Raw genomic sequence first — 26103 nt, 5'->3', positions numbered from 1 at the left:
TGAGGCTTTCTGTAGTAAACCAAAGTTGCCTGGCAATAAAAATTCAGCCTACAGCCCCTCATTTTAGTTCCTAAAAAACTCTAGGTCAGCATTCATACATGTCTCTTTACATATTGAACAGATAGACGTTGATTCCAGAGCTTTTCTAGTAAATATCTAACAAGTATATTGACAAGTACAGAAAATCACATGTCAAAATTGGCATACTTTTTCTTTTGGCAGATAGATTTTGAGAGCAAATAGTAAACGCTTAATAGAAAAATTCTGGTTTCTAAAAACATAATATGTAACTGCTGGAATGAAAAAGGTATCGGATTGTTGTAATGGCAATATTTCCTCTCATTTTTTTATACTAAAGTCTTTTCCTGTGGCATCCAGGACACTGACTATCACCTTTATGATATAATAACTAGTTGCCTCTAATGCTGTTTGAAAGACTTAGGTTGCCTCATTCCATCACAGCTGCATGGAAGCAATTACAATTTAATTAAAAATTAAAAACATTAAAATCAATGACCATATATGCTAGACAATTTTGTAAGTCACTTGAAAAGAATAATTATTTGGAGATTGTGATAATGCCTTTTGAACTTACTATATTTTTGTTAAATGTGATGGTTCTGAGCAGGATAATTTATTGAGTTTCACATTTACCCTTTCATTTTATTCCAAATGGGACTTCAATTTCATGTCTCCTGCATTCTATATTAAATTATTGGTCTTTTCATGGAATTTGGATTCTGTGTGAATTGACACATAGCTATGCACATAGTTTCATCTTTTCTTTCTCTTTATCAAAAGATGACTAATTAAAATTCTGAAGGATATTTCATTTAAGGTACTGTTCGAAAACCCAAATTGAATCCTGATAAATGGAGACAAGTAAATACACTCTTTCTGGTCATTTGTGGGTGACATGATGCACCAAAACCCAAAAAAAAACCCTAGATATGACTTCAGGTAAGAGAGAAGTCAAATGGTTCCTGTGAATTTGCAATTAGGAAAAGTTAAATCTCATAATTTTATTTAGGCAGGTAAAGTTGTTATCAGACGTGTAATTTACTGAGGAAGGAGGGATAGACAGTGCTTTGTCTATGAATTTTTAATATAGGAAAAATCATGGAGAATTATTCTTACCGTTTACTAAACTAATGAATGACCACCTAACCTAGTGTGTAGTTGTGTATCTGCTATTTATATCAATACTATAAAATTAGAAAAAATCTTCTTGTTTAACATGATAAAAATGTCTTATTGCTTCCATAGGTACATCCCTTCTAACAGTAGAAGCCTATGAACACAAATTTACAGGAGAAGACATAAAATACCGCATTTTCAGTGACCAGGAAATATTCTCCATACACCCTGTTACAGGTACATTTTATATTTTTTTTCAAGTGTCTATGTGTATTTTGGAGCATTAGCAAGTTCCTACCACAAGAACAAGGGCTAGATATCTTAAGAGTACTCCCTAGTAATAATTCTGTTTCAATAAGCAGGTCATTAATAAATCCAGGCACTGTTATAAACTTGAGGTAAAAAGAAATTGAGCACCACTATACCTGTTTAAAACACTCCGTTTTGATTTACTATTGATCACCAGGTGTTGGGAGTTGATAAACTACCGCTTTGTGATTCAAGCTGAGATTCCAGCTTGTTTCTCATCATACAGTTTCCCAAAAACTCAATGAACAAAAATCCTTCAAAACACTTCCAAAGTAGAAGCATTAGACACTTGTTGATTTTAATGCTCTTTGTTTCAGGCAAACATCAACACATTTTAAAGTCAAGTCTGGTTTGGTTTTTTTTGTGATTGTACTTGTGTTCTGCAGCAGTTCTGCTTTCGCCTGCTCTTCTGCCTGGAATTCAGGTGCAGGAGGGTTAGGTGTTCCCCATGTACATTTACATTTTCTCCTCTAAAAAAGGAGGAGAAGCTGTGCTTCTAAGAGAGCACAGCTACTCTGGTTACCTCTCAGCTCCTAAACATCTGCAATATGTTTGCCTGCTGAATAGCTGCAGTCTCTCTTTTTGGGATGGCGTATAGACAGTGTAAGCAGTTTTCCTCAGAAACAGTGTCAATATTTGTATCCTTAATAAATAGCTTTATCTCTGAGTTTCTGAAGACTTTAACCTCTGATTATCATGATGTCTCCAGGCAACAAATGGCATACCACTAGAATAATTTTTTTAGATGAGGGGTTCTTGAAGTGCATACTTTTGATTTTCAAGTCCTTCTTATTTCACTGAAATAAAACTAGCGAGATTGGCCTTTAAGAGCATCTTAGACCCAGATAGGTTTTTTACTGAGGAAGTGAATCTTCTCCAATATCACCTCAAAAAAAAGAAAATTCAAATGGTATTTTCTCTTTTTTTATCAAGCTGGGCCGAAAAATGGTTATGTGATGCTTTGAAGGGTCTCATGAGCACTGTCTTCACAAACAGGAGTGGAATTTCTATAGCAGTGAATGTCACAAGCCTTCTTTTGAGACATTTGATCCATTGTGGTTTCTTCTGTTTCCTTTCCTCTGAAGCCTCTCTTGTGTTTCTTAGAAAAAAATTAATTGAAGTTCAGCCTTTAAGGACTTTTGAAGAGCAGTGCTTACATTAGCATAATTTTGACGCCAGTACTTACTCTACCCCTTGCTTCTACAGCAGAAGTATTTTGAGCCGTACCAAAATTTTGCCCTATCTGTAATTCCTGTTCTGAACAGCCAAAGCTCTGCTCTACTTGCCTTTCCTGGCTTAACCTAATGTTAATTAACCACACTTTGGAGAAGACTCTATACCATTTTCAAATTTTTTATTATGCTGTAGAATTGTAGAAAGAGTCAGAGGTGACTCAAAGACATCAACTAGTCTGTCCCTCCAATGCAGGAGGGAAATCAATTATGCCAAAATATGATAGAAATTTGTACTGTCCTTAAAAACCATCAGGGACAGTGATTCTGCAAACCCTCTCAAAAGTCTGTGAAAGTCTTGGCAATTGGAAATTTTTTTATTCATATTTATCTGAATGGTTGCTGAAAAGTTTTAAACTTATTCCTTCATAATCTAGTAAGAGTAGACATAAGACAAAGGCAACTCCTCTGTAATTTGCATATTTGAAGATTGTTACCCTGTTTTTTCTTCAAGTGAACTTCTGAAGGATGAGCAACTCTGTTTCTTCACATATTCCTCCTAGGTGGTGTACCTCAGACTTGATTATTTGTTTCAGTCTTCACTCGAGCCTTTCAGTTTGCTCTCTGTCATATGGAAATGTATTTCTTCTGTCGCTGTCTGTTTTCTTTTCTCTTTATACAGAATGTGATATTTTAAAGTGTTATGCTGAAAATAAAACACCTTTGAAATATTTATGTTCAAGATGCAGGTCCATAAACAATATTTAATGTTTGCTTTTCCTAGAAAATAAAAAATAAAAAGCACTAGTTTGGGGAGCCACAGCTGGTACATTCTTATGATAGCCCAAGTTTGGGATAACAAGATTCATGACATCATTACTGAAAAGTCCATGCAAAACTGAATTTGAGTGAAAATTAATATACAAATCAAGTATGTTTCATGCTTAGATGTAATAGAAAATTATGAGTATGTTCCTAGAATATTGAAACAATGTCTCTGGATTTCCAAGGACATTTCATGTTTAATGTGGAGCTGGCCAGTTGTGCTTGTCATCTCAATAAGTCTCATTCTTTATTTATTTTTGATGGAGTAACAGCTTGGAGGAAGGGGGCTCGCTGCATCAGAAGGAGTGAGTGTTTTGCCTGTGTGTCAGGCAGGTACAGAAATTGCTACAGCTGTTGCCTGATGTGGATTTTGGTGAAGGGGAAGATGTAGCCACTGTCAGATGAAGGACGAAAGTCTCTTCTGACATGGCTGTCTCACTGTCATGTGCTGAGGAGGAAACATCATGCAGACACTGTGTCTCTATTCCTCTGCTAGTAAATTGGCTTAGCTTTTAGAAATTGCCAGTGTAGTGGTGGCTGGTGAAAACTTAGCTATCCAAGATTTATCAGTACCTAGCATGTTGGGGTGATGGTAGGTAGAAAAAGGACACAATGGCAAGCTTGCTGTAATTCTGGCATGTGTTCAATGGAGGTGAGTATATATGTTTGGAATTTTATAACTGCATTTGTACATGTTTTTTCCTGAATGAATATGTCACATCTTGAGATTTTTTTTTCTTGTAATAAACCAGGCACAATCACAGTAAAAGAGCCAAAGTACCTTGATTATGAAGATAAGTGTAAAATATATCTTACTGTTTTGGCTGAAAATAGCTTCAATTCAGTGTTCTGTGGAGTGACAGTTTTGATTCAAGATGTGAATGACAATACACCTAAATTTGAGCAAAGCTATTACAAAACATCAATATGGGAAGGCCAGAGTCCTAAAACAGACATCATACAGGTAAGTGAAAGTATATCTTCCCAAGCACAGTGCTGTTGTTCAAAAGAAGTTTGGCTGATCTATTCATGACTACAATCCTGTTAGCACTGTCCTGGACCATTCTGTCTTAAAAACTGGGACTAGGGCTCTTGGTGTTGCTACTAGTCTGCTTGGATATCTAAAATATTACATGATTCTTTCTTCTAGACCCTGTTTCAGATCAGATAATTCATTCAGGTCTGTTGAGCTGAAAGAGAATTCTGTTTCTTCTGGGCAACTGTGCTCCTGGAATTTAAATTCTCTTTTTAAAAGAATTCTGTTTCTATCTTCAAGAAATTGAAAAATACCATTCAAATATGTGGTTCTGGTTACAATATAGGCTGGGTCTTGTATTAATGCCTCTACTGAAAGGACTATAGCAATAAAAAGAATACTTTCTACTCATCAGACTAGTAGAGTCAAACCCCAGTGCTCAATTTAAAATCTGATGCCTAAAGAGCAGCTTGTCTTAATTTAAATGTGCAAACACTTCTTCCTCTGAATGGGTCCATTCTCCCAAAATGTTTCCAGCTGGCTGTGTTAGAGCAAAAGAAGACATCAGTTGGACTAGAAGAACACATAATTTCCTCAGTACATGTTCTTGCATTGCAAGTCAGGTCACGGTGAGGGTCATGTTAGGTACTAAAGATATTCCCTCTCTAGAGAATAAATAAATGAAAAGCTACAAATGCCTTCAGGGCAAAGTGATTAGAAACTGATGGACATTCTATTTAGAGAAACATATGTCCAGGAATGGAGAAAAATCAAAAGGCATTCAAGCCAGATGTGTAATCAGAATTTTATGACAGAATATATTCTATTATGTTTCCTTTATTCAATCTGACTGGTTGCCTCTGCTATGTTTTGGATCCCAGACTCATTATAGTGCTTGTTCAGCAACAAAAAAATATAAAGATTACTCTTCAAAGAGTAAGAGGACTCTTTGAGAAACCTGTTCACTGCTGCTGAACGTTCTTTATTCTGTTGGCAAATCTTTACAGATTGCCTCTGCCCTTTTTACATTTTCTGGTTGGTATTTTTAAAAGGTAATTATCAAACTATTCCAGGAAATCTCTGAAAACATAGTAGTTTAATTATTTTATCCTTTGTCTGTTTGTGTAGCAGCAATACTTTAAAGGTCAGTCCTGTACCACTGAGAAAGTGCATTTTTATGTGCTCAACAGGGAGAGCATTCTAACAGCAACCCAATAGTAAAATGATTGCATTCAGGTCTAATGCTTTATGTAGCTGAATTTCAAATTACTCATTCATTTTCAGCCCATTGCAGTTCATGAACAGATTTTGTGACCTTACACAACACTCAAGCTGGGGACAAAGATGATTTATTTAAATACGTGCAGTTGAAAGGAAAGTAATCAGAAATATCTGACTGTAGTATAAGAGTTTTCCTTCTGAAATCATGTTCTACTGTTTTTAATTAAGCCTCAGGTTTGCTCACAAACAGGTATTTGCAACTGACCTTGACAGTGGGCTGAATGGAGAAACTGAATACTCAATTGTATCTGGTAATGAAAATGCAACATTTCTAATTGATTCAGCGCGAGGAATTCTAGCAACTAATACAGGCCTAGATTATGAAAACACTTCATCTTACAGGTTTGTATTTAAGGTTCTCATAAAAATGTATTCTTTTTGTCCAGTCTAACTTGAGAATATTAATGTTACATATTTCATAGTTTCCTGTTAATATCCATTACCCACAGAACCTGGGTGCAAGCTAGACAGCACTGAGAACAGCTCTAAAGCTGCCCATTTGTACTATAGATTCTTGTGTAGTTCCAAATTTAGAGAAAGAAATATAGTCTAGTTTAGTCAATGACAACACTTATTGATATAGGTGTGATTATTCACTATACGAACAATGACATTTCCTGGATTTTAGTTTCTTAATAACTGTACAGCCATTCCCTCTCTGGAAATGTACTTTATAAAGACACAGTGAAAACACTCAAATCAAATCCAAGAAACAGGGATACATTCTCATTTTTATTTGGTAGATAGTTCAAAGTTTCTACTCAATAATGTGATAAAGACTCTTTTTAAACTGTTTCTATCTATAACCTGTCTTCCACTAAGTAGGAATTTTTTCCAGTTTTTCTGAAACTCTGAATAAATATGGCCAAGTGGACATGACAATTTTTCTTTATGGGTCATGCCATAGTTGGAATTAGAAAGCAAATAAAAAATGCCTTGAAGAGAAAATATGACTATGAAGATTCATTAATAGACCCATTTTAAGTATTGCAGTCACCACAAGAAGTAGTATTTCTGTGTATGTGTCAGTAGAAATTACTCTTTTTTTCCCATCTGGTTGTGGTATCAGTTAAAATATTTGCATGTTTTCCTGTCCAGTGGGACCTCAAAGTTTTAAACATCCAATAAGAATTCTTATGAATGAGAATAACTTGTAGAAAACCACATCCAAGAATATTGATAAACTATGTGGGTTTTTTTTTAATTTCAGGCTGATTTGTTAATTATATCCCCAAAATACTTTGTTTTAACTTTATACACAGGACACTTCATTTGGGGGGTTTTGTTCAATTTTTCACTCAATCAAGAACGTCCATTCTGATTTTCAAAAACTTAAATACTACATTTTATTTGTTACTAGTTCTTTAATACATCACCTGGAATTAGTCCTTCAAATTAAGGATGTTTACTGTTGGTGAAATGTTGAACATGAGAGCATAATAATTCTCATATCTCACTTTAAATGGGAGCCTGATTTATTTCCGTATCTATGTTAAAATTCTAGACTTTCAGTTTGACAGTTTGTTCAGGGAATCTGTGGCTTCATATTCCTTCTCTATAAAACAAGCTATTAATCTGGACATTGTTAGGTGAAAAGTGAATAGCAAAAGAAGCTTTCAAAACTATTTCCTGTTTGATGTCAAAATGTTGCTGTTGTTTTTTCCAATTTTCAAGGAGTTGTTTATATATCTGAATTGAACATTTTCATCCCCAGAAGTTCTAAGTCCCTTACAACAGGGTTTATAAAGAAAGTGTTGACAGAACCTTAATTTTAATGCCTTGGCTAAAATGTTTTTATGAGAGGCTTTTTTTCCTGAAACCTTAGAAAGTGATTATTTTTAGTAAAATATTTCCATATGCATACCTTACCAATATTCATTCTAGAAAAAATACACTTTCTATATGGAATTATGCATGGTCACTGATCGAATATTAGCCTGCAATTCAAGTTATCTTCTGTTGGATCAGAAACCACAAGGATACCCAGAGTAGAGCTGGTGTGGTCAAGAAATGGAAATGGTGTAAGCCACAGCTTGAGTTACAGCCTTGGTATTCCATATTGTCAAGTGAACATTTAGGAAGAAAAATATCTATTTGACAGTTTTTAACTGTTATTTAGAAGAAAGGTGGAGAAACAAAGTGTTTAGGAGACCTTCAGGGAGGCAAAAAAAAATGAGGTGCAACATGAAAACAGTTGTTAGTTCATAGAACATTTAACTGAGATGCTCAGCTTTAGCCTGTATATCCTTTAGCCTAGCTTGTTGTTTCCTTTTTTCCGTTTTTTTTTGGTTTGTTTTTTTTTTTTTTTTTAAGATTGCCTGTTGAGTTAGATTTAATTTTGAATTAGTTTCTGGAATCTTCCCCACTGGGAAGTGGTAAGGACTTCCAAATAATCTCAGTTAGATTTGCTTTTTATTGTTCAGAAGCTGCTTCCCACAAGGAGTAAACCTTTTATCCATGTTTATCATGTTGCTGCTCACCATTTTCTTTGCTACATTGTTTGTGGAAATGTTGTTTACAGAATTTACAGCCCATCTTTATGCAGATGTGAAATGGAAGTTTAAAGTCAAAACTCTTCTAATCTGATAGCAAGATTCTGATCCCACTAAAATCAGTGGGAACTCTGCCATTGTTAAATGGTGCACATATTCAGGGTTTTCACTTTATCGCTTGCATTTATAATGTAATAGAAGGGCTGCTCTGTGTCTGCAGGCATCCTGGCTGAATACTATTTTGGATGTTTTTGTGCTTTCCAATTTCCACATCACTTTTGTCCCTTTATAAACAATGAGAAGAGTCAAGTTCCTGCAAATAATAATTTAGTACTAAGGTTTTAATTCCTGCTGAATTACCAACAGGAGAACTGTGTCTTATTTGAAAGAGTTGTTTAACCACTTAGATTTGGTATTAAACTGGATTAAATGAGTACAGACAAGCGCTTCCTTTTCTTTGTATGATTTTATCATTCTTTTGCCATGTAGAATCTCCAGGACATTTTTCCTGCAAAACCAAAAATTAAAACTGTGCACAGTTAACCTTACAGAAAAAAAGATTGGATTTAAGAGCTGCAATGAGGAACAGAAATGGCTGTTGTTTTTTGGTTTACAATTTCCCCTGCTTATAATAGTGGTCGATAATTCAGTGATTTCTGATTAAAAGTGACGATTAGTGCCTCCTTTAATTGTAGGTTGGTTGTACAAGCTGCTGATAAAGGAAACCCCAGACTCTCTGCTACAACTATTGTGAGGATACAAGTGTTAGATGTTAATGACAACGCTCCAGTTGTCCAACCACTAGGTGAAGTGGAGGTCCCAGAAAGTAAGTGTGAAAGTACAGCTACGTTTCTTTCCTAATTCCTAAGGCTAGGAATTCTCAGATAATGATTTAGTGCTTTTGGTGATTTGTGTAACCAAACAACTGTAGTAAAAATTATAATGGATAGTATTAAAGCTGAAATATCAAAGCAATTTTTGATCTGCTTTTATTCTCAGAGTCATTATTTTTAATCTTTATACATTGTGAATAGTTTGGAATAAAACCATAGGCTATTTAGAAGGAGGAAAAAGTCTGCAGAAATACAACTTTAATCTGTTCATTTTCAGTATTGTACTCTTCATATGTCTTTGATTTCTGCTCTTCTCCAATAAAAATGTTTGGCGTTAAAACCAGCATTGCTAGAAATGAGACATTTTGAATTTCACTGTGATGAAAGAAATATTTTCTATAAATTTGAATGAAATGTTACTCAAACTCTATAGCTAAGTCCAGTTGATGATCATTAAGAGAAGGACTCGGGACCTCCTGAGTTCTCAACCCACCATGCATCTTGTGTCTTGTGTGACATTAGCTCGACATCTGCACAGCTTGAGTCCTGGCATCTTATGTAATTTTCAAATACAGGCATCTTATGTGTGAATGCATTAAGAGACACAGCAGAAAAATTATAAACACCAGTACTCCTGATATCAAGTTTGTCTTTTCTGATATATTTTAGTCTTTCCTAAGTTTACCTGCCACTGATAATGACAAGTACAGAATTCATAGATTCACAGCAGCTCTAAACTACAGGTTACTTAATTAGTATTTTGTATTCCATTTAAGGACTTGCTGTAGGACATGGCACAGTATTTTTGAGGCTTCATGCCCAAGGCATGCAAATGAGAAATGGTTTAGCTTCTGTTAGTTCCAGGCTTTGCGAAATGATCGCTAATAGGTTCAGTTTGCAATCTCTGGTACTGTCAAATTGGTCCATGACAAAAGCTGTCTGTATCTAGTTTCTCAATCTCGTAGGATAATACCTTGATCTCTTCATACTTTTGTGCCATGTAGGTCTGTCTGAAGGCCTTGTTTCTCTCTAGTGGCCTTCTCCTCATTTGGAAAAGCTCCAGAATTGCATTTGCTGGTTCTACACAGATCAGGGTCTCTAATGCCTCAGTTAAATATTCTTGTGGCATTGTTCAGTAAATACTTGTCATATAAATGCTTGTGGAAAACCATGTGAGTTCCTGCTGCTGGTGAAGAAACTGTATGACTACACTGGATCTGGGAAAGTCTAAAGAAAACCCAAATTAAAATTGGGATACAGCACATACCTTTGAAGAAATACACTACTGTTTCTATAGCTTTTCTGGCTATTGTGATTATTGTAAAACACAAAGTTTAAATACATCAAAAGCTATACACAAAGACTTAATATATCCAAGATCCAATATTACAAAATAGGCAAAATCTTCAGAAATTGTAACATTATTTTTTAACTCTGACTTATTCTCAAAATTATTGTTTCAGATGCTCTGCCTGGTTTTATAGTGACTCAAGTGTCAGCAAGTGATGCAGACTCCAGGCCAGCACTTCAGTTTGGTTTTATTTCTGATAATAGTCCTGAAATGAAATTTGCCATCGATCAACACACTGGTGTCATCATAGTGGTGGAACCATTAGATTTTGAAGAAACTGCTACGTATACGCTGCATATCATAGTTTCAGATTCTGTGCATCAAACAGAAGCAGAACTCACCATCCTTGTTTTGGACATCAATGATAACCCTCCAGTGTTTACTCAAGATTTTTATCAGGTGGGAACGTGGCAAATGAACAATCAGCATGTGGTATCTTTCCATATAGGATGATAAATAGTAGGTGTGCTTTTTCATATTTGTCTTTGAATGCGTGTGAGCACAGAGAAGAAAGGTCTCTGCAAACTATTACTGAGCAGAAACAGAGCAGGGCTCTTCTAGGGACCTCCAGCCCCTTCCTAAGAATTCTGCTAAAAGGACTGAGGGAACTGCTCAATTCCAACGTTTCTGGTTTCTGTCTTCAGAAGGCAATTGGTGTGAATGCTAGCTCATAAACCATGCACTAGGAGTTACTGGATACAATCCAATCCAGTTTGGGGAGCAGGGTCCGGTGTTAAGAACTTCTTACTTCTGAGTAAGAAGTTGGTACCAAACAAGTTGGTACCTTTATAATGGCCCAATTACTATGGCATGGATTTCTTTGTTTTCAGTTACACAGCTCCACAGAGGTGTAGCAATTGCCCTTGTGGTACATGATGCACATAAAGTTTGCAATGTGTTATGCTGCCTTATGGCTATGGCACTCACCTAGGGAGTGAAGGATATGAGTTTTGACCTCCCCAACATCGCTTGAGACTGAAGAGGGTACAGAGCTCTGCTTTTGGACTCCTGGACAAGCATTTGAACTGGTACTGTTGTAGAAGTGAAGTTGTCCAACAGTGAAAGCAAATCTTTTTGTGACTATAGGCAGCTGTGGGCCATAAAGAAAAGTGGAGATTAAAGAAAGTGGAACATATATAAAATAGAATCATTGAGTTGTAGAATAGTTTGGGATGCATGGCATCTACAAACATTATCTAGTCCAAGTGCCTGATCGCTTCAGGGCTGACCAAAAGCTAAAGCATGTTGTTAAGGGCATTGGCCAAATGCCTCTTAAACATGGAGAGGCTTGAGGCATTGACCACCTCTTGAGGAAACCTGTTCCTGTGCTTGACCACCCTCTATGTAAAGAAATGTTTCAGCCTCAGGGAGAGGAGGATCAGTCTTACCAATCTCTTTAAATATTAGCTTGGGCAAGTAAAGATGGGCAAACCAAATTCTTCTCTGTTGAAACACAGGAGGCAGTGGGCTCAAATGGATGTACAAGAAGTTCTGTTTAAGCATCAGGAAACTTTTTTTTTTCCTTCAAACTCCAACAGCGACTAAGCATTGGCACAGGTTGTCCAGGAGGGTTGTGGCGTCTCTATCTCTGGAGATATTCAAAACTCAGCAGTATGTAGTTGTGGGCACCCTGTTTTAGGTGACCCTACTCTGACCAAGGATTACACCTTATAGGTACCCAACAGCCCCAGCCATTCTGCAGTCCTGTGAACTGAGCTGTTTGACTTGGTGCTTTTTGTGTGTGGTAGATGTCCTCAGAGCCAAAAATATGAGGCACCACGTGGTTTTAATAATGCTCCATTTGTAAGTCTCAGACAGTTTTAGTAAAGAAATAAGTCTAAACATTTGGCCTAGTAAAGGATTTTGTACCTCTGAGCATTTGCAGGCACAGTAGTTTAGTCACTTAGATACCTCTGGGACAAACTGTAGACACCTGTGAAACTTTTGGGTGCCTGTAAATTTAAAAATTTACTGAATTTGTAAATTTCCCCCTAAAAATCATAAATCCACACTCTGGAAAAAATGCATTATTAATACTCAAGTGATTTTTAGACCTTTATTTTCTTCAATCCTCATATGTGTCTGATTTTGGAGATTAGCTTATGCAAGTACTTGCCTGTGCCAGAGTTTTTTTTTGTAGATTGGAGCAGACATTGTAGGGAGCATTATTAATTGATTCAAAACAGTGTAGCTTTATTTACTATTTTAATGTAAACTACTGAACTTCTGTTTCCACAGTCCTGATATTTTGATGTGTTGCTTGGCAAGTAAGATACACTGCTTCTTTTTGGTTGATGATATGTATAATTCCCTATTCATCATCCTGTATTTTTACCCTTTTATTGTTCCTTCAAGTGTTTTCGTATTTATGCTCCTCACATATAGCTTAATATACATATGTGGTTATTATATACATATAATCTCTCTGTTTAAATTACTTAAACTAACACTTCAAGTTATGACAGAGGTAGCTGCTATAGCATACTGTTAGTTTGAAATTGGATTTATAAGGTGGAAGGAAACTTTGGTCACAAAAGTGCTGTATCTGGACTTGAAACAATGAAAATTCTTAAAAAGGGAATGGATTTTCTTGGTTTCCTAGAAGAAAGAAAAAGGAAGCATTTTGAAAAGTCAAATTCTAGGAATAATCTAGTAGTGATTAAGTGCTGGAGTTTTCAGGGTGCACATGTTGGCTTTTTTAGCATTCAGTCACATACTCCAGACAGAGTCTGCAGACTGTATTCCATGTATGGAAATTAAGGGGTTTTTGAAAGAAAAGGGAAAAGCCTTTAGTTTCAGTCCGTAAGTGTACTCTTGAAAAAAGTGATTCATTTATTTTCTGAACTTGCTGTCGTAATGAACTAGATGGATTTTACTACTGTTTAAAGCTTACTATGAATTTTGGCCATATTGAAGGCATAGTTTTTCATATCTCAACTCTTTCTGGTTTTGTCCCAGAAGAAAATGGGTAGGTAAAACTTCTTCCAAAGCTGGGAATTGTGTGGGTTTTACTGATAAGTTCAAAGAAAGGCAAAATTTTTAATATCTGAAATCTTTTATTAAGCTCTATTTTTGCTTTATTTGTCAGGTGAACTTGCCAGAGCTCATTTCTATGAATGCCACTGTTCTGACACTCTCTGCCGTAGATAGAGATTCTGAACATAATGGAATGATTTCCTACAAAATCCTCTCTTCCTGTGAGGGGTTTTCCATTGATCACAAGAATGGTGAGTCTGTATGGTTTATAATTTCAGCTTTTTAAGTATAAATCAAAGAGTCCTATTGCTTTCTCACCTGTTGCCAGTGATTACTTGAGTTCTGGACATTTGTGATGGCCAAAGTCCATCATGTTTTTGCTAAATCTGCCGTTATCAGTGGGGAACTATTGCATCAAAGACTGGAGTTCTCAGTTTGTTCCCAAACCATGCATATTTTTTCTGGTCTAAATGCAGTATGTGTATTTGATTGGGCATCACTGAGGGGAGGTCTTGCCTTGCCTTCACAGCATTAGCTATGATGTCTTAGAATCATCAAATAGTTTGGACATGATCTTTAATGGTCGGGTAGTTCAACCCCCCTGCAACGAGCAGAGACATCTTCAAATAGGTCAGGTTGCTCAGTGTCCTGTCCAACCTGACCTTGAATGTTTCTGGGGATGAGGCATCTACCACCTTTCTGGGTGGGAGTTCCAGTGTTTCATCACCCTCATTGAAAAAAATTGTTCCTCATATCTGATGGGAATTTACCCTCTTTTGGTTGAAAACCAATATCTCTTGTCCTATCATAAAAGGCCTTACTAAAATGTCTGTTCCCATCCTTATAAACCCCCTTTAGGGCCAAAATAAGGTCTCCCTGGAGCCTTCTCTGGGCTGAACTATCTCAGCGTTTTTTTAGGAGAGGAGCTCCAGTCCTCTGATCATTTTTATAGCTCTCCTCTGGACATGCTCCAACAGGTCTATGTCTTTTCTTTGCTGAGAACTCCATATCTGGATGCAGCACTCCAGCTGGACTCTAACAAGAGCAGAGGGATTGAATCATGTCCTCCTCCCTGCTGCCTGCACTGCTTTTGGTGCAGCCCAGGATACAATTGGCTTTCTGGGTTCTAAGTGCACATTGTTGGGTCATGTCCAGTTTTCCATCTACTGGTACCTCCAAGTCCTTGTCCACATGGCTGCTCTCAATCCCTTCCTCCCCTGCCCCCTGTCAATATCAAAAGTTGCCCTGATTCATGTGCAGGACCTTGCACTCATCTTTGTTAATCTTCATGAGGTTCATGAACCCACTCCTGCAGCTTGTCCAGGTCCACCTGGATGGCATCCCATCCCTCAGGCTGTCAGCTGCAGCACTCAGCTTGGTGTCATCTGCAAACTTGCTGAGGGTGCACTCTATCCCACTGTTTGTGTCACTGGTATTAAACAGCGCTGGTCCCAGACCTCTGGGGGATGCCACTTGTCACTGATGTTCATCCAAACATTGACTCACTACTCTTCAGATGCAGGAGAGTAATTTTGTTGTCTACAGCCATTATGGCTGGGTCATTTTCAAATATGACTCTTCAGAATCAGCTTTTGGAATCACATTTATTTGCTATGAAGTGTGGGCTTTTGTTAATTCTGTTTTATTTTCAGGTTCACTGTTTTTCACGGAACCAGTTATGCAGCTGAAAAATATTTCCATTATTCATCTCCTGATAGAGGCCACAGATGGTGGCAGTCCCCCTCTGAGTGCAGTTACATCCTTAGAGGTGCACATAGAAGATGTCAATAACTGTGCCCCTCGCTTCACAAAGGCTCTGTACAATCTCAGCTTGAGTGAGGATGCCTCAGCTGGGGAAAGTGTCCTCCTGTTCTCAGCCATCGACTGCGACTGGACGCGTGACAACACGTTTGTTGAATACTCTATTATTGGTGGCAATGCTGAGAATTTATTCTCCGTAGAAACAAGTGTCGTGGGGTTGGAAGCATCCTACAAACTTGTTGGCAGTCTTGTTTTGAGCAGTGCTCTTGACAGGGAAACAGCTGCTTCTCACCAGTTGGTTCTCCTTGCCTCTGATCGTGGAACACCTTCCTTGAATTCAACTGCTACAGTGCTAATAACCGTGCTGGATGTTAATGATAACCCTCCAGTATTTAGTAGCCCAGAGTATCATGTTCATGTCAAAGAAAGTATCCCCATAGGCAGTCGCATCACTGAAATTTCAGCAAAAGACTGTGATGCAGGCCCTAATGCAGAGATCACTTATGCTATCATCTCTGGAAATGACAGGGGGCATTTTTGCTTGGATGCTAGAACAGGATCTGTAAATTTGACGAAAACGCTGGATTATGAGGATACCATGAAATTCACTTTGGTTATCCAAGCCACAGATGGAGGAACTGATATAAAAAATATGGCTTTTGCTGTTATTCTTGTTAGCGTCCTAGATGACAATGATTATGCCCCACTTTTTTTGTTTCCCAGTCTGAGCTGCACCGTCAGTGAAAATCTGCCTACCTTTTCTTTTGTGTGTGCTGTTTGTGCATTGGATTTTGATAAAGGCTCCTATGGGCACCTTACCTACTCCATTCAGTCTTCATGTTTGACTCATCGTGAAGCTGCTAGAGACCATGACATGTTCTTCATTGATCCTTTAACAGGAGATATTCATACAAAGCAAATGTTTGACTATGAAAGTCAAAATAGGTACTGTCTCATAATCCAAGCAAAAGACAAAGGTGATTCACTGGCTACCACTACAGTTCAGGTAGATATTGAGGGGAGAGATGAATTTGATCCAGTGTTTACACAAGAACATTATTTCTTTAATCTTCCTGAGAAGAATGAAGCAGGCCAGTTGATTGGTAGAGTGACAGCATCAGACAGTGATGGTGGACTGGACGGAGTTGTTCATTACTCCCTTCTAAAACCTTCTCCATTCTTTTCTGTGAATCAAACCAGTGGCGATATTTATTTGACTCAGACTGTTCACAGAAGGAAAAATGGCATCAAAAGGAATGATGATACTCTGAAATTGTTGGTAAGAGCTCATAGCCCCAAAATTGTGTCAAGGTTCACAGCATGCTCTGTTTTCGTCAATGTTTCCAATTCTCCTGAGAGTGATCCCACAGTGTCAGCACACAGCCTGACAGTGAGTGTTTCCATCTCACTGATGGTGTTTCTGCTGTTTGCCATCAGTCTTATCACACTTACTCTGAGACTTAAGCAGAAAGATCTGATGAATGCTTGTGTGAAAAGAAACCCGGTATCCTCCTCAGCTGCTGATGTGAATTCAATAAGAGAAGATGAGGACTGCCAGAAAATCCAAAGTACCGAGAGCAGTATGCTTCCCATGGGTGCTATAGCAAAATGGCTAAGCCTAGCAGGACTTGGAGAGGGGAAGGATGATGATGTCTCCTGCAGGCATTCAGACTCCAGTGGCCATGGTTCTGCTGAAGGGGAGACTGCAGAGGACGAGGAAATCAAACGGATCTGTGAGTGTCCTTGCAGAAAAAGCATTGGCTCAGCCCTGAGCGAGCACGGCTCGCAGATGCCAGATTCAGGGATCCCAAGACAGTCTGATCAGTTCTCCTATCATTCTGGAGAAACAGATGTCACAGCTACCATGCAAAGCATGGAGAATGTGCAGACTGTTAAAAGAGAAAGCAGAGAGGAAGCCTGTGACACAGCCTATGCACACAAAAACTTGCCTCAAACACTTACAGAAATTGGAATAAAAGAGGAAGGCATGATGGCAGACCTCTCAAGAGACTATGTCCTGATGCCACATAGGAAAGACTCTGGGTATGATTTGCTTGCAACTGCTGGCACCTCAGATGAGGATCTCAGAGGTGGTTATAACTGGGATTATGTGCTCAGCTGTGAACCCAGATTTCAACCTCTTGCCTCAGTGTTTAATGATATTGCAGAACTGAAAGATGAAAATGCTCACATTCACAGCTTCTCTCAGGAGAAGGAATCTCTTGTTTTCCCTCCTCCCTTGATAACATCAGTAGCACAGCCTGGCATAAGGACAGTGCCACCAAGAATGCCAAATATAACATCAGGGCAAGCTTTCAATAAATACCCTTATTCTCCCATTATCCATTATCATGGATACCCTCCACCAACCATGACCCCCAGATTTTCTCCTACTCTCTCTTTACTTACCATGCAGACACCTTCTGCTTCTCCAGTAGTTTCTAATGGGAAAATGATAGGAACATGTCTTATTGATCCAAGCTACGAACTTGCAACAGAAGAAGAAATTCAGGTCTAGGTTGTTAACTGACAGTATTTTATGGTAAAAAATATGGCTTAAAATGTATTTTGTTACTTTTTAACAGCAAAATATGCCTGTCAGAGCTGCATCACCAGTATTCTTTCTGTTTTCATGAACTTAAAAAGTTAAAATACAAAGTAGGCAGAAATTTGGTAACTATACCTCTTGTTCTTCCCAGAAGACACTGTGAGAGCGTGAGGTTTCTCTTTCAGTTCACAACTGTGGTTTCTATGTAAAACACACAGCCAAGTGCCTGATAACCAATTTGACCAATTTTACCATTTTTCTTATAAAATACGTTAATAACAAATGAATGGAAGTAATTATTTATTGTGGAAAGCATTTGTTAGCATACTGGTGGTTTCTGACTGATTCTGTGGTGCTGTTAGAGGAGAGTGCTGGAGAGATGCGTAAGTACAGCAGATGTGGGGGTGGATGAAGGATAAGTCTTGGGTTCCTACTGAGCTCTTTCTCCTGTGTTAACCCAGGTTTCCCACCTCTCAGCCTCTGGGTCCCAACGATCTGTTTGGCCTGGTGTGGTTTCATCATCTGCAATGGCTCCTCAGTGGGCTTTCTTAGCTATCTTTGTGCTGTGGAACCCACTCAGCAGGTTCTGTGCCCCTTTTGTTCATCTACTGGTTTAAAGCCAGCAAGTCACAATAATCTGAATAATGGATGACCTTTGGAAAACGGAATAATCAATGATAAGATAAAAGCAGCCATCTTCTCTATTGCTAGTTCTGAAGTAGATACCTATTGTCTTTTAGTAGCATTACAGAGGGTGCCCTGGGGCTCAGGCAGCTGTAAGAGCAGACAGTGTTACAGTTCTGAAGGTTGGGTATGCCTCCACCCTGGTCTTTGGTTCTGTGCTGGACCAAAGATCTCTGCAAGACCAGATAATCTGGCCTTGTTTGTTGTATGTATCATACACATGGCATTTTGTGTACGTATGTATATCCAGACACATACACATGCTGTATATGCTTGTATATTGATCAATAAAATACACAGACAATACATCTAGAATAACTGGTTTTTCTTCAATGTATGTTTCAAAGTCCTTTGCATCACACGTAGAAATGTGTAATTGGTACCTAGGAGTCTGCTGCTACAAGTTGCATGTATACAGAGTTATGTATTGCGCAGGTCATACCAGGTGGAGGGAAAGCATGCAGTGTGGTTAGGCTGAGTGATTTTGTGGGATCAGTAGCATGTGTGCAGTGGCTGCTTTTCCTCAAGCATGCATGTCAACAATTGCAGCCTGTGGGCTCATAACCAGTCTTTGAATAAGATCCTATTTCTGAGGCTACACTGACACTGTATATCTTGCACATGCAACAGGATCCATGATGCTATGTGTCTTTTAAAACTGACATTTCTTCTTTGTACTGCCATAGAGTTGGAAATGAGACTTAGCTTAGGAATTCATTGGGACAGACAAATTTTACTAAGAAAGAAGATGGGATGGCAAGTTTTGTCGTCAGACGAAAAACTGTGCCAGGGAGAAGAAAGAAAAACGAGGAATTAATTCCCAGTTCATATCTAAGCGCAGAGATTCAGCTAAAGGACATAATTTCAGAATGAATGTTATTCTCTGCTGTCAACACTCTGTCTGTTGGCATTATGTCCGTATACAGCTTGATTGGCTTTAACTTATACGTCTGAAGTTGTAAAGTAATTTCTAATACACTGAAAGGTCTTCTTTGGGTGTTGACTTCTGCTCAGGTATAGTATCAGAAGGCATGCAGAGCTACCTTTTCTGTGAAGTCAACAACTTCCCTAATTTGATTTTAGTTTCAGATGGTCATGGACAAGTGGCAGCTATTGCTCTGGTGAGCAATGAGCACGTGCCATCCTTAGAGAGGAGTCACCTTTTCAGCATGGGATCAGTGGAAGAATGAATGTTTTGCACAGCAAAATTGTTTCATCCTTCACATTGATGGATTTGAAGCAGGTAACAAGGCCTTCATTTCATGTATACAGTCTCTGCTAATGGATGAGTAGCTTTTTCTTTGCTAATATGGCTCTTACAAATGTTCTAATGCCATTAGCACTAGAAATCATTAGAAAGCATCACTAATCATATTTAGGGCGATATTTGGACCTCACCTTGCTAATGGGTGCCCACCTCCTAGAGTTCTTGAAAAACAAGAAAATTGTTTCTGTTTGTGCATTTTTAGCTCCTTCAAATTCAGCTTGGTTTTGATCCCTTTCTAAGAAGATTAGATATGATTTGCATCCTATTTATCAATCACACGATATAAACAATGAATACTTTGTGCTCCATTTAAGTGTAACAGCAATATTCTCCTTGTTTCTTAAGTATTTATTGATTTTCTTTTTTATCAAATGGGAAACAACGCTTAGCTAATATATTGTTGTGTCATATATAGTCAAGCTCAAAAACTTAAACGTTGAAACAAGTGCCTGCAATAAATCGTGCACAGTTCTTCTAACCTTACTGGTTTTTTTCCCCTAAGTAAACAGTATAACTTTTATAATTTACCATGACTTTAATATTAGCTTGCCTTGAAGAGGCTGTGTTACTTTGCAATTCTGCACACCAGTTTTAGCACTTTGGAGAAGGTACTGAACTTGTTAGTGGAAAATCATATTAAGCTCAAAAAGCATAAGCTATAAAATAAAAGACAGTTGTCTCTTCTGGAATTTTGGCTGCCTGCCTTCTGGATTTGCTTGTTGGCAGCCTTGAAAACACTGGTGTAAATCACTACCAAATGGATATAAAAATTCCATCTACCGGTAGTAATTGTTATATTGACGTTCAAGCAGATTTCTGTGCAAAGGGAAAAAACCTTCATATTTTCGGGGAACCCATTACTTACAGATTATAACATTGTAGGCCTGCTTTCTAAAATGATACTAAAAACACTAGTTACCGACACAAGTCCATATTTGTTTTGTACTTTATCTTCAGCTGACGACAAATATTATTCCTGAAGCAGTTTTAGGTAAAAATAGTTGTGATAAAGATGAACCCTTGTTGCAAAGTCTATTGCACTGACAATTCCTAGTATCATTTACATTTGGTAGCCATCCATCCTCTGGGCTGCATGTCACTTGTTTTCTATAACTGACATGTAGCTTCCTGAAAACTATATTTAACTGTTCTCTTTGGGACATCTATAAACTGCAAAAAAGCTGCCCTGACCAAAAAAAAAAAAAACCACAAAAACAAAACTAGAACATCAAGAACATCAGCTAGTACCAGACTAGCAATTGTGCTCATATAGCTTTATACTCCTCCGGCACAAAGACCAGTTGGCAGTCCAGTTAGCCACCATAGGCACGTGTGAGGCCAGTGGGATTAGACCTCCTCCCAATGGCAATGCCTACATTGCTCCCTGAAAACCAGCCCTCTGGGGGTGAAGAACACAGAGCAATTGAATCCTTGCAGGAAGGAAATTGCAGTGGTTGGCTGCAAATGGAAGGGGGTGTTCTCTAAAATCTTGTAAAAACACTAATTGGAATAGGAGGCAGTTGTGACTTTGTAATTGAAGAATATACTGTGGTGGGAGGTTTATATTTAGGATTTGGCTTGCTTGGCAAGTGAAGTCGCTTTGCAGCTTCTTGCTCTTAATGTCTGTCACAACAGAACCGACTCACCATGGCAATGTGTGGCTCAGTTGCCTGTAGATGATCTGGTTGCAATAAAAAAAGTGTTGCAGAATCAAATTGAGTATAGTTTTGGGTGCCTCATAGTTGCTAGTTCTGTTAGCTGTTTGCTAGCACGTATGGAAAGCCTAATGTATATTCAGTCTGTGCATGGATTTGTATGTTCAGAATTCATTCAAAAAGCTGCAGTCTGACACCAAAATCCTCTTGGTGGCTTTGAAAATTCCTCCATAAATACATACAACATTTAAAAACACTGGAAAAAATGTGGATGCCTAAGCAAAAGAAAAGGGGCCTTATAGAAGGGAAAAAATGAAGATCTAAAACTTTCTGGTTAAGGCTAGCACTTTACATTGCTGCTAGGGCTATTCTTCATAAAACATCAGATGTTTTTCTTTTGTAATGTGTAAAAAGTAATAGAAAAGCATCTGTAAGGAATATCGAGAGGCAACAGGGTAGGCTAGAATTACAAAATTATTCTGTTTCTTGACACTTATGAGTTATTTGAGCAATGAAGAAAGTACCAAATCCTTTAGCTCATGATAATCACAAAAATCACAATTGCTGCCTTGTTACTATATAAATGTTTAACTGACCCTAATAAGTCCTGTACTGGATGAAACATTAGGAGCCAAACCATATGCCTGAAAATGCAAATGTCATAGTAAAGGACTGAAGGAATAGATCATAGTTTTCAAAACTTCAAATGAAAATCTCATTACAATTAGAAAACTCAGATTTCTTGACTATCATGTTTAAAATAAGGTATTTCTGCCCTAAAAACCACACCAAACACTGTCCATCACATCTGTGTAGCCTTATCCTCTTGAAAACAGTAATGTTTTACACTTTTTTTGAAAGTTAGTATTTACATAATGCTGGTCACCTTCCCTAGAACTTCATGTTGATTGTCTATGAAAAGCTCTCAGAAAACTCAGAAAATGGAAGTTAAGCTGCTGGTTGTGAGAGCTGTTCAGCTGCCATTAACTGTTATATAGAAGTGGCATTTCAGAGCAGCTGGGTGGTGCCTACTCACTAGCTCGACCTGGGAGAATACCTGGCTGTTGCCTGTATCCACCTCCACCATTTTGTTGGAAACTTTTAAATGGGAAACTCAATAGAGTTTCCAAAATGGTGTTACTGGTGCCATAACCAAAAGAAAAGAGTAGCAAATCAAACTTGTTTGCATTGACCTCTGAAAGTTCTGTCTCGACCCCCATCTTGCTGCGGACTCTCTTTCCAGCATCTCCCTTTTAACAAACTGAAGGTTCTATTTAATTTCAAAGTTGGTTTTTTTTTTTAATGCTGGGTTCTGATCCAACATCCCAGACTTCTTCCACTGATTTAAGTGGGACTTGAATAAAAAATGCACTTAGAAGAAATGGGCAACATATGTCTTGCTGATGCTCCTGCAAGAGTCAGTGGCAGTGGAGAGCTGGCTCCCCAGTGTGCAGGGCTGTAAACCCACAGGAGGGAGCATTAAGAGAAGAGAAATCGAGAGCCTAGAAAATAGTAGAACCAGCCATGGGCCAGGGGGCTGGGATTTGGAGTGGAGGTTCCTCTGTGCTTCCAGGTGATTGATGCAAACCTTGCTTTATATGCTTATTTTGGAGTGACTTTTAGGGAAATCTGGGAAGGTCTGTAAGTGAAAGGTCATTTACTATTTCTCTATTCTTCTTTTATGTAAACTATAGTTGGCTGCCTGATTTGCTACTGCTTTTACTGAATGCACAAAATAATTACACCTTCAGACAAAGATTTCTTTACTTTCTTCTCTACTTGTCTACCTGAGATCAAGTACAGGGTTGAATTAGTCTTCAAAATTATCCTAGTAACTGTTAAGGTAAACAGGAAGGGTTTAGGAATTGTTGATTGATCTTTGGGGATTTATCTGGGTTTTGGGAGATTTTGTGGCATTGATTTTTTTATTGTGTTTTTTGAGAGATGCACATGTTTTTTCAGTTTAGGCTGAAATCTTCAGCTTTTGAACTTTGAAATCTGTCTTCCACCACATGAATGGAGCATCTTGTGCCATTGGCTGATTATATATTCACTGGGTAGAGATTGGTAAATTTCAGCAGCCTGCTCTTTTCTCTAGCAATAGAATTGCAGTAAAGTGTATTTGATTTTGTTGCTGAATGTCATAAACTCTAGGCTTGATCGCTGATATGTTTGAACTCCCCACTTTTCCTTCAGATTTTTTCCATATGTAGCTAAAATGTTTCACTGTTCACCATTTTCAGCCCTCACATACTTCTTTTAACTTAGTTTTAATAACTGAAAATTGGGCATTCTGATCCCTAAGCACTTAAGGTGTGGAGCCGAGTTGTGAGTATTTCCTGTTAAAAGAATGTGGTGTGTTCTATCATTATAATTAGAGTTAAATGCAGGTTTAGTAACACAAGCCTCCTCTTACCAATAGTTTTTGTGTGGGGTCTAATGAAGTCTTCTGTGATTTGCAGAGTTAAATAGTGAAACGTAGAGCACGGAGATAAAAAGCAACAAGGAGATTTGATTACTGCAACTAGTGCAAAGGTAAAATGATGAAGCAAGGAGGACATCTTGATAACCAAATTTTAAAATATGACAGTGAGTAAAAGGCCTATCCTGTTCACCCACATGCTTGAGACCTTGACTCCTTAGGAATATCTTGTGTTAATACTGCAAGGTAATACTTTGGGGAGTGCTGGCCTGCTTGTCCTTTGTTACTGTTCTTTTGTTTTGTAGCAATGATAATTCTCACATGTATAAACAAAAGTGCCTGATACTGTATCCCATTCCAGAATTAGTGATGCCTTACGGAACAATGGGAACTGAAACAACACCATCAAACCTGTCACTTACTGAGCTTGTAGTTTACAAAAACTTGCCTAAAATAAATAATAAAAAGACAGATTTTGGGATGTTCTTCCTAAGAGAGAAATTAATTATGAATCTGAGCCAAATCTTTCAAGAGACTGCTGATTACATTCTTTTGAAATGTATATATATTTGTTTACTGGGTGACTCTCCTCAGCAGAGATGTGAGTGTCAGCAATGGAGAGATGAAGGTTTACGATAAGGAAGAGAAGATGGGATAAACTGGAGTTGAATGGAAGAGCAAAGATACATAACAGACATAGAGTATATCTCTGGTAGTGAGGACTCCCTGTTAGAGAGAACTGAGTAATTGACAGCTCAGCTGTTTCGGAAATTAATGTTGTGCTCCCTGCCAGGGTCAGAATTAGAATTACATGTTAAAGACCTGACACGGATATAATCTCTGAGAAACAAAAAAACTTATTTGCTCATTTGCAGTCTCCTGACAAAAGACACTATCTGCTGGAGTTTGTCAGGGATAGTGATGAAAAGCTGGGGCATCAGGACTTTGCAGTCTAGATGACTGTCCTGCTTCCAGCCAGGGCAAGGTTAACTTCGGCAGTAGCCAGGAGGGGCCATGGCCTATTCTATACCACCTCATGTCATTGCTGAGGGCAGGGAAAGGGAAATCTCTGCTAGGGAACAGGAGTTCCTTGCATTGGAGGGGAGCAATCCATTATTCTCGATTGTCAGGTGTTTTTTTTCCTTGTGAATTGTTTCTTTTCTTATGCCCTCTGTCACTAGTATTGTTACTGTTACTGTTCATTTTCTTGTCTTATGGCTCGTTCCAGTAAATTGTTCCTATCCCAACCCTTGATTTTTGCCTTTAGTTCCTCCAATTCTCCTCTCCATCCCAACACAGGAGTGAGGGTGGAGAGGGGGAGCAAGCAGCAGTGTGGGAGCACTAAACTGGAGAACACCATTCCTAAAGCATGACAGTGACCTTCAGCAGAGTTCTGCTGGTCAGCCAAGTAGAGGGAAGGAATAACGGAAGACAGTGTGGAGAAGGTCACACATATAATCTCTCAAGCCTGGTTTAGTTAAATAGAAGAGAAAAATCAGGTGAGGAGGTGGGATGAGTTCCAATTGTAATTATTCCAGTTCAAAAAATGTGCTCTGTCCAGGTTTTGGTTGGTTACAGAGCCAGCTGTAGCCTCTAAGGTTGGCTTAGGCATAAGTATATATGTACACATAGGATTTTCTGTAACTGTACTGCTGGGGTGTTTTCTGTAATAATATATATGGCTGGTAAACAGATATTGCTAATTATATAGAGCTAACACACTTATTCACAAAGTTATTGACAAAAGGTGATCTGTATAGAAAACTTTACTGCAGAAAACAAGCTTGTATCTGTAACCAAAAGTTACTTTGGTTAAAATTAAAAAAAATTAAAAGCCTGTTCCAAAGAAAGGAAGAAATAAGTGTGTAACTAGGAGTTAAGTCTACACAACATTATCTACCTAGCAAAGTGATTACTTCTGAATGGGCTGATTTGAATATCTGAAGCTGTTCTGCCACATTCTTTGCTCCAGCTAACAGACTCAAAGTTCACTAGCTCAAGTGGAACATCACACTGACATAGCTACGCTACCCACGAAGGCTTTGATCGTATTCCCTACTGTGTCATATAAACTAAATTCTAGGATTACTGACTTCAAAGAACAAACTTTCATAAATATAGAGGTGAAGGCATTGGGTCACAGCAGTCTGAATGCTCGAGAGGTTTAGAATTGTATCAAGCCAAAGATGTGAACATTAGCTGGAGCTATCTGGATAGCAAAGATTATTCAGGGCAAAAAAACCCCATGGGGTATGGACTGTCCAGTAAGAAGTGCTTATGTTTAAAAGGGGACAAAGTGTAAGGATTGCAAAAAGTCAATGAATAGGTTTGAGAATATTACTGCAAGCCAAAGGCTTTTTGCTCATAAAAAGAAAGAAAATAAGTCGGAACCCTGAAAATCAAGGTAGAGGTTA

The 26103-nt window shown here is 38.1% G+C and overlaps 1 protein-coding gene across 1 annotated transcript in view; it reads left to right on the top strand.

The window, feature by feature from the left end:
- DCHS2 (dachsous cadherin-related 2) overlaps positions 1-18621 on the top strand; it is a 61543-nt gene extending 42922 nt beyond the window's left edge. The window contains 7 exon segments of the mRNA XM_059844420.1: positions 1267-1374; positions 4196-4407; positions 5891-6042; positions 8888-9018; positions 10489-10775; positions 13465-13603; positions 15005-18621. Coding sequence (XP_059700403.1) covers positions 1267-1374; positions 4196-4407; positions 5891-6042; positions 8888-9018; positions 10489-10775; positions 13465-13603; positions 15005-17631 — 3656 coding nt within the window. The 3' untranslated portion in view covers positions 17632-18621.
- Positions 18622-26103: the final 7482 nt, after the last annotated feature.

Source organism: Haemorhous mexicanus, chromosome 4 (assembly GCF_027477595.1).
Source record: "Haemorhous mexicanus isolate bHaeMex1 chromosome 4, bHaeMex1.pri, whole genome shotgun sequence".
Classification (NCBI taxonomy): Eukaryota; Metazoa; Chordata; class Aves; order Passeriformes; family Fringillidae; genus Haemorhous; species Haemorhous mexicanus.
Note: the sequence above shows the minus strand (reverse complement) of the source record. Positions and strands in the feature narration are given on the sequence as shown.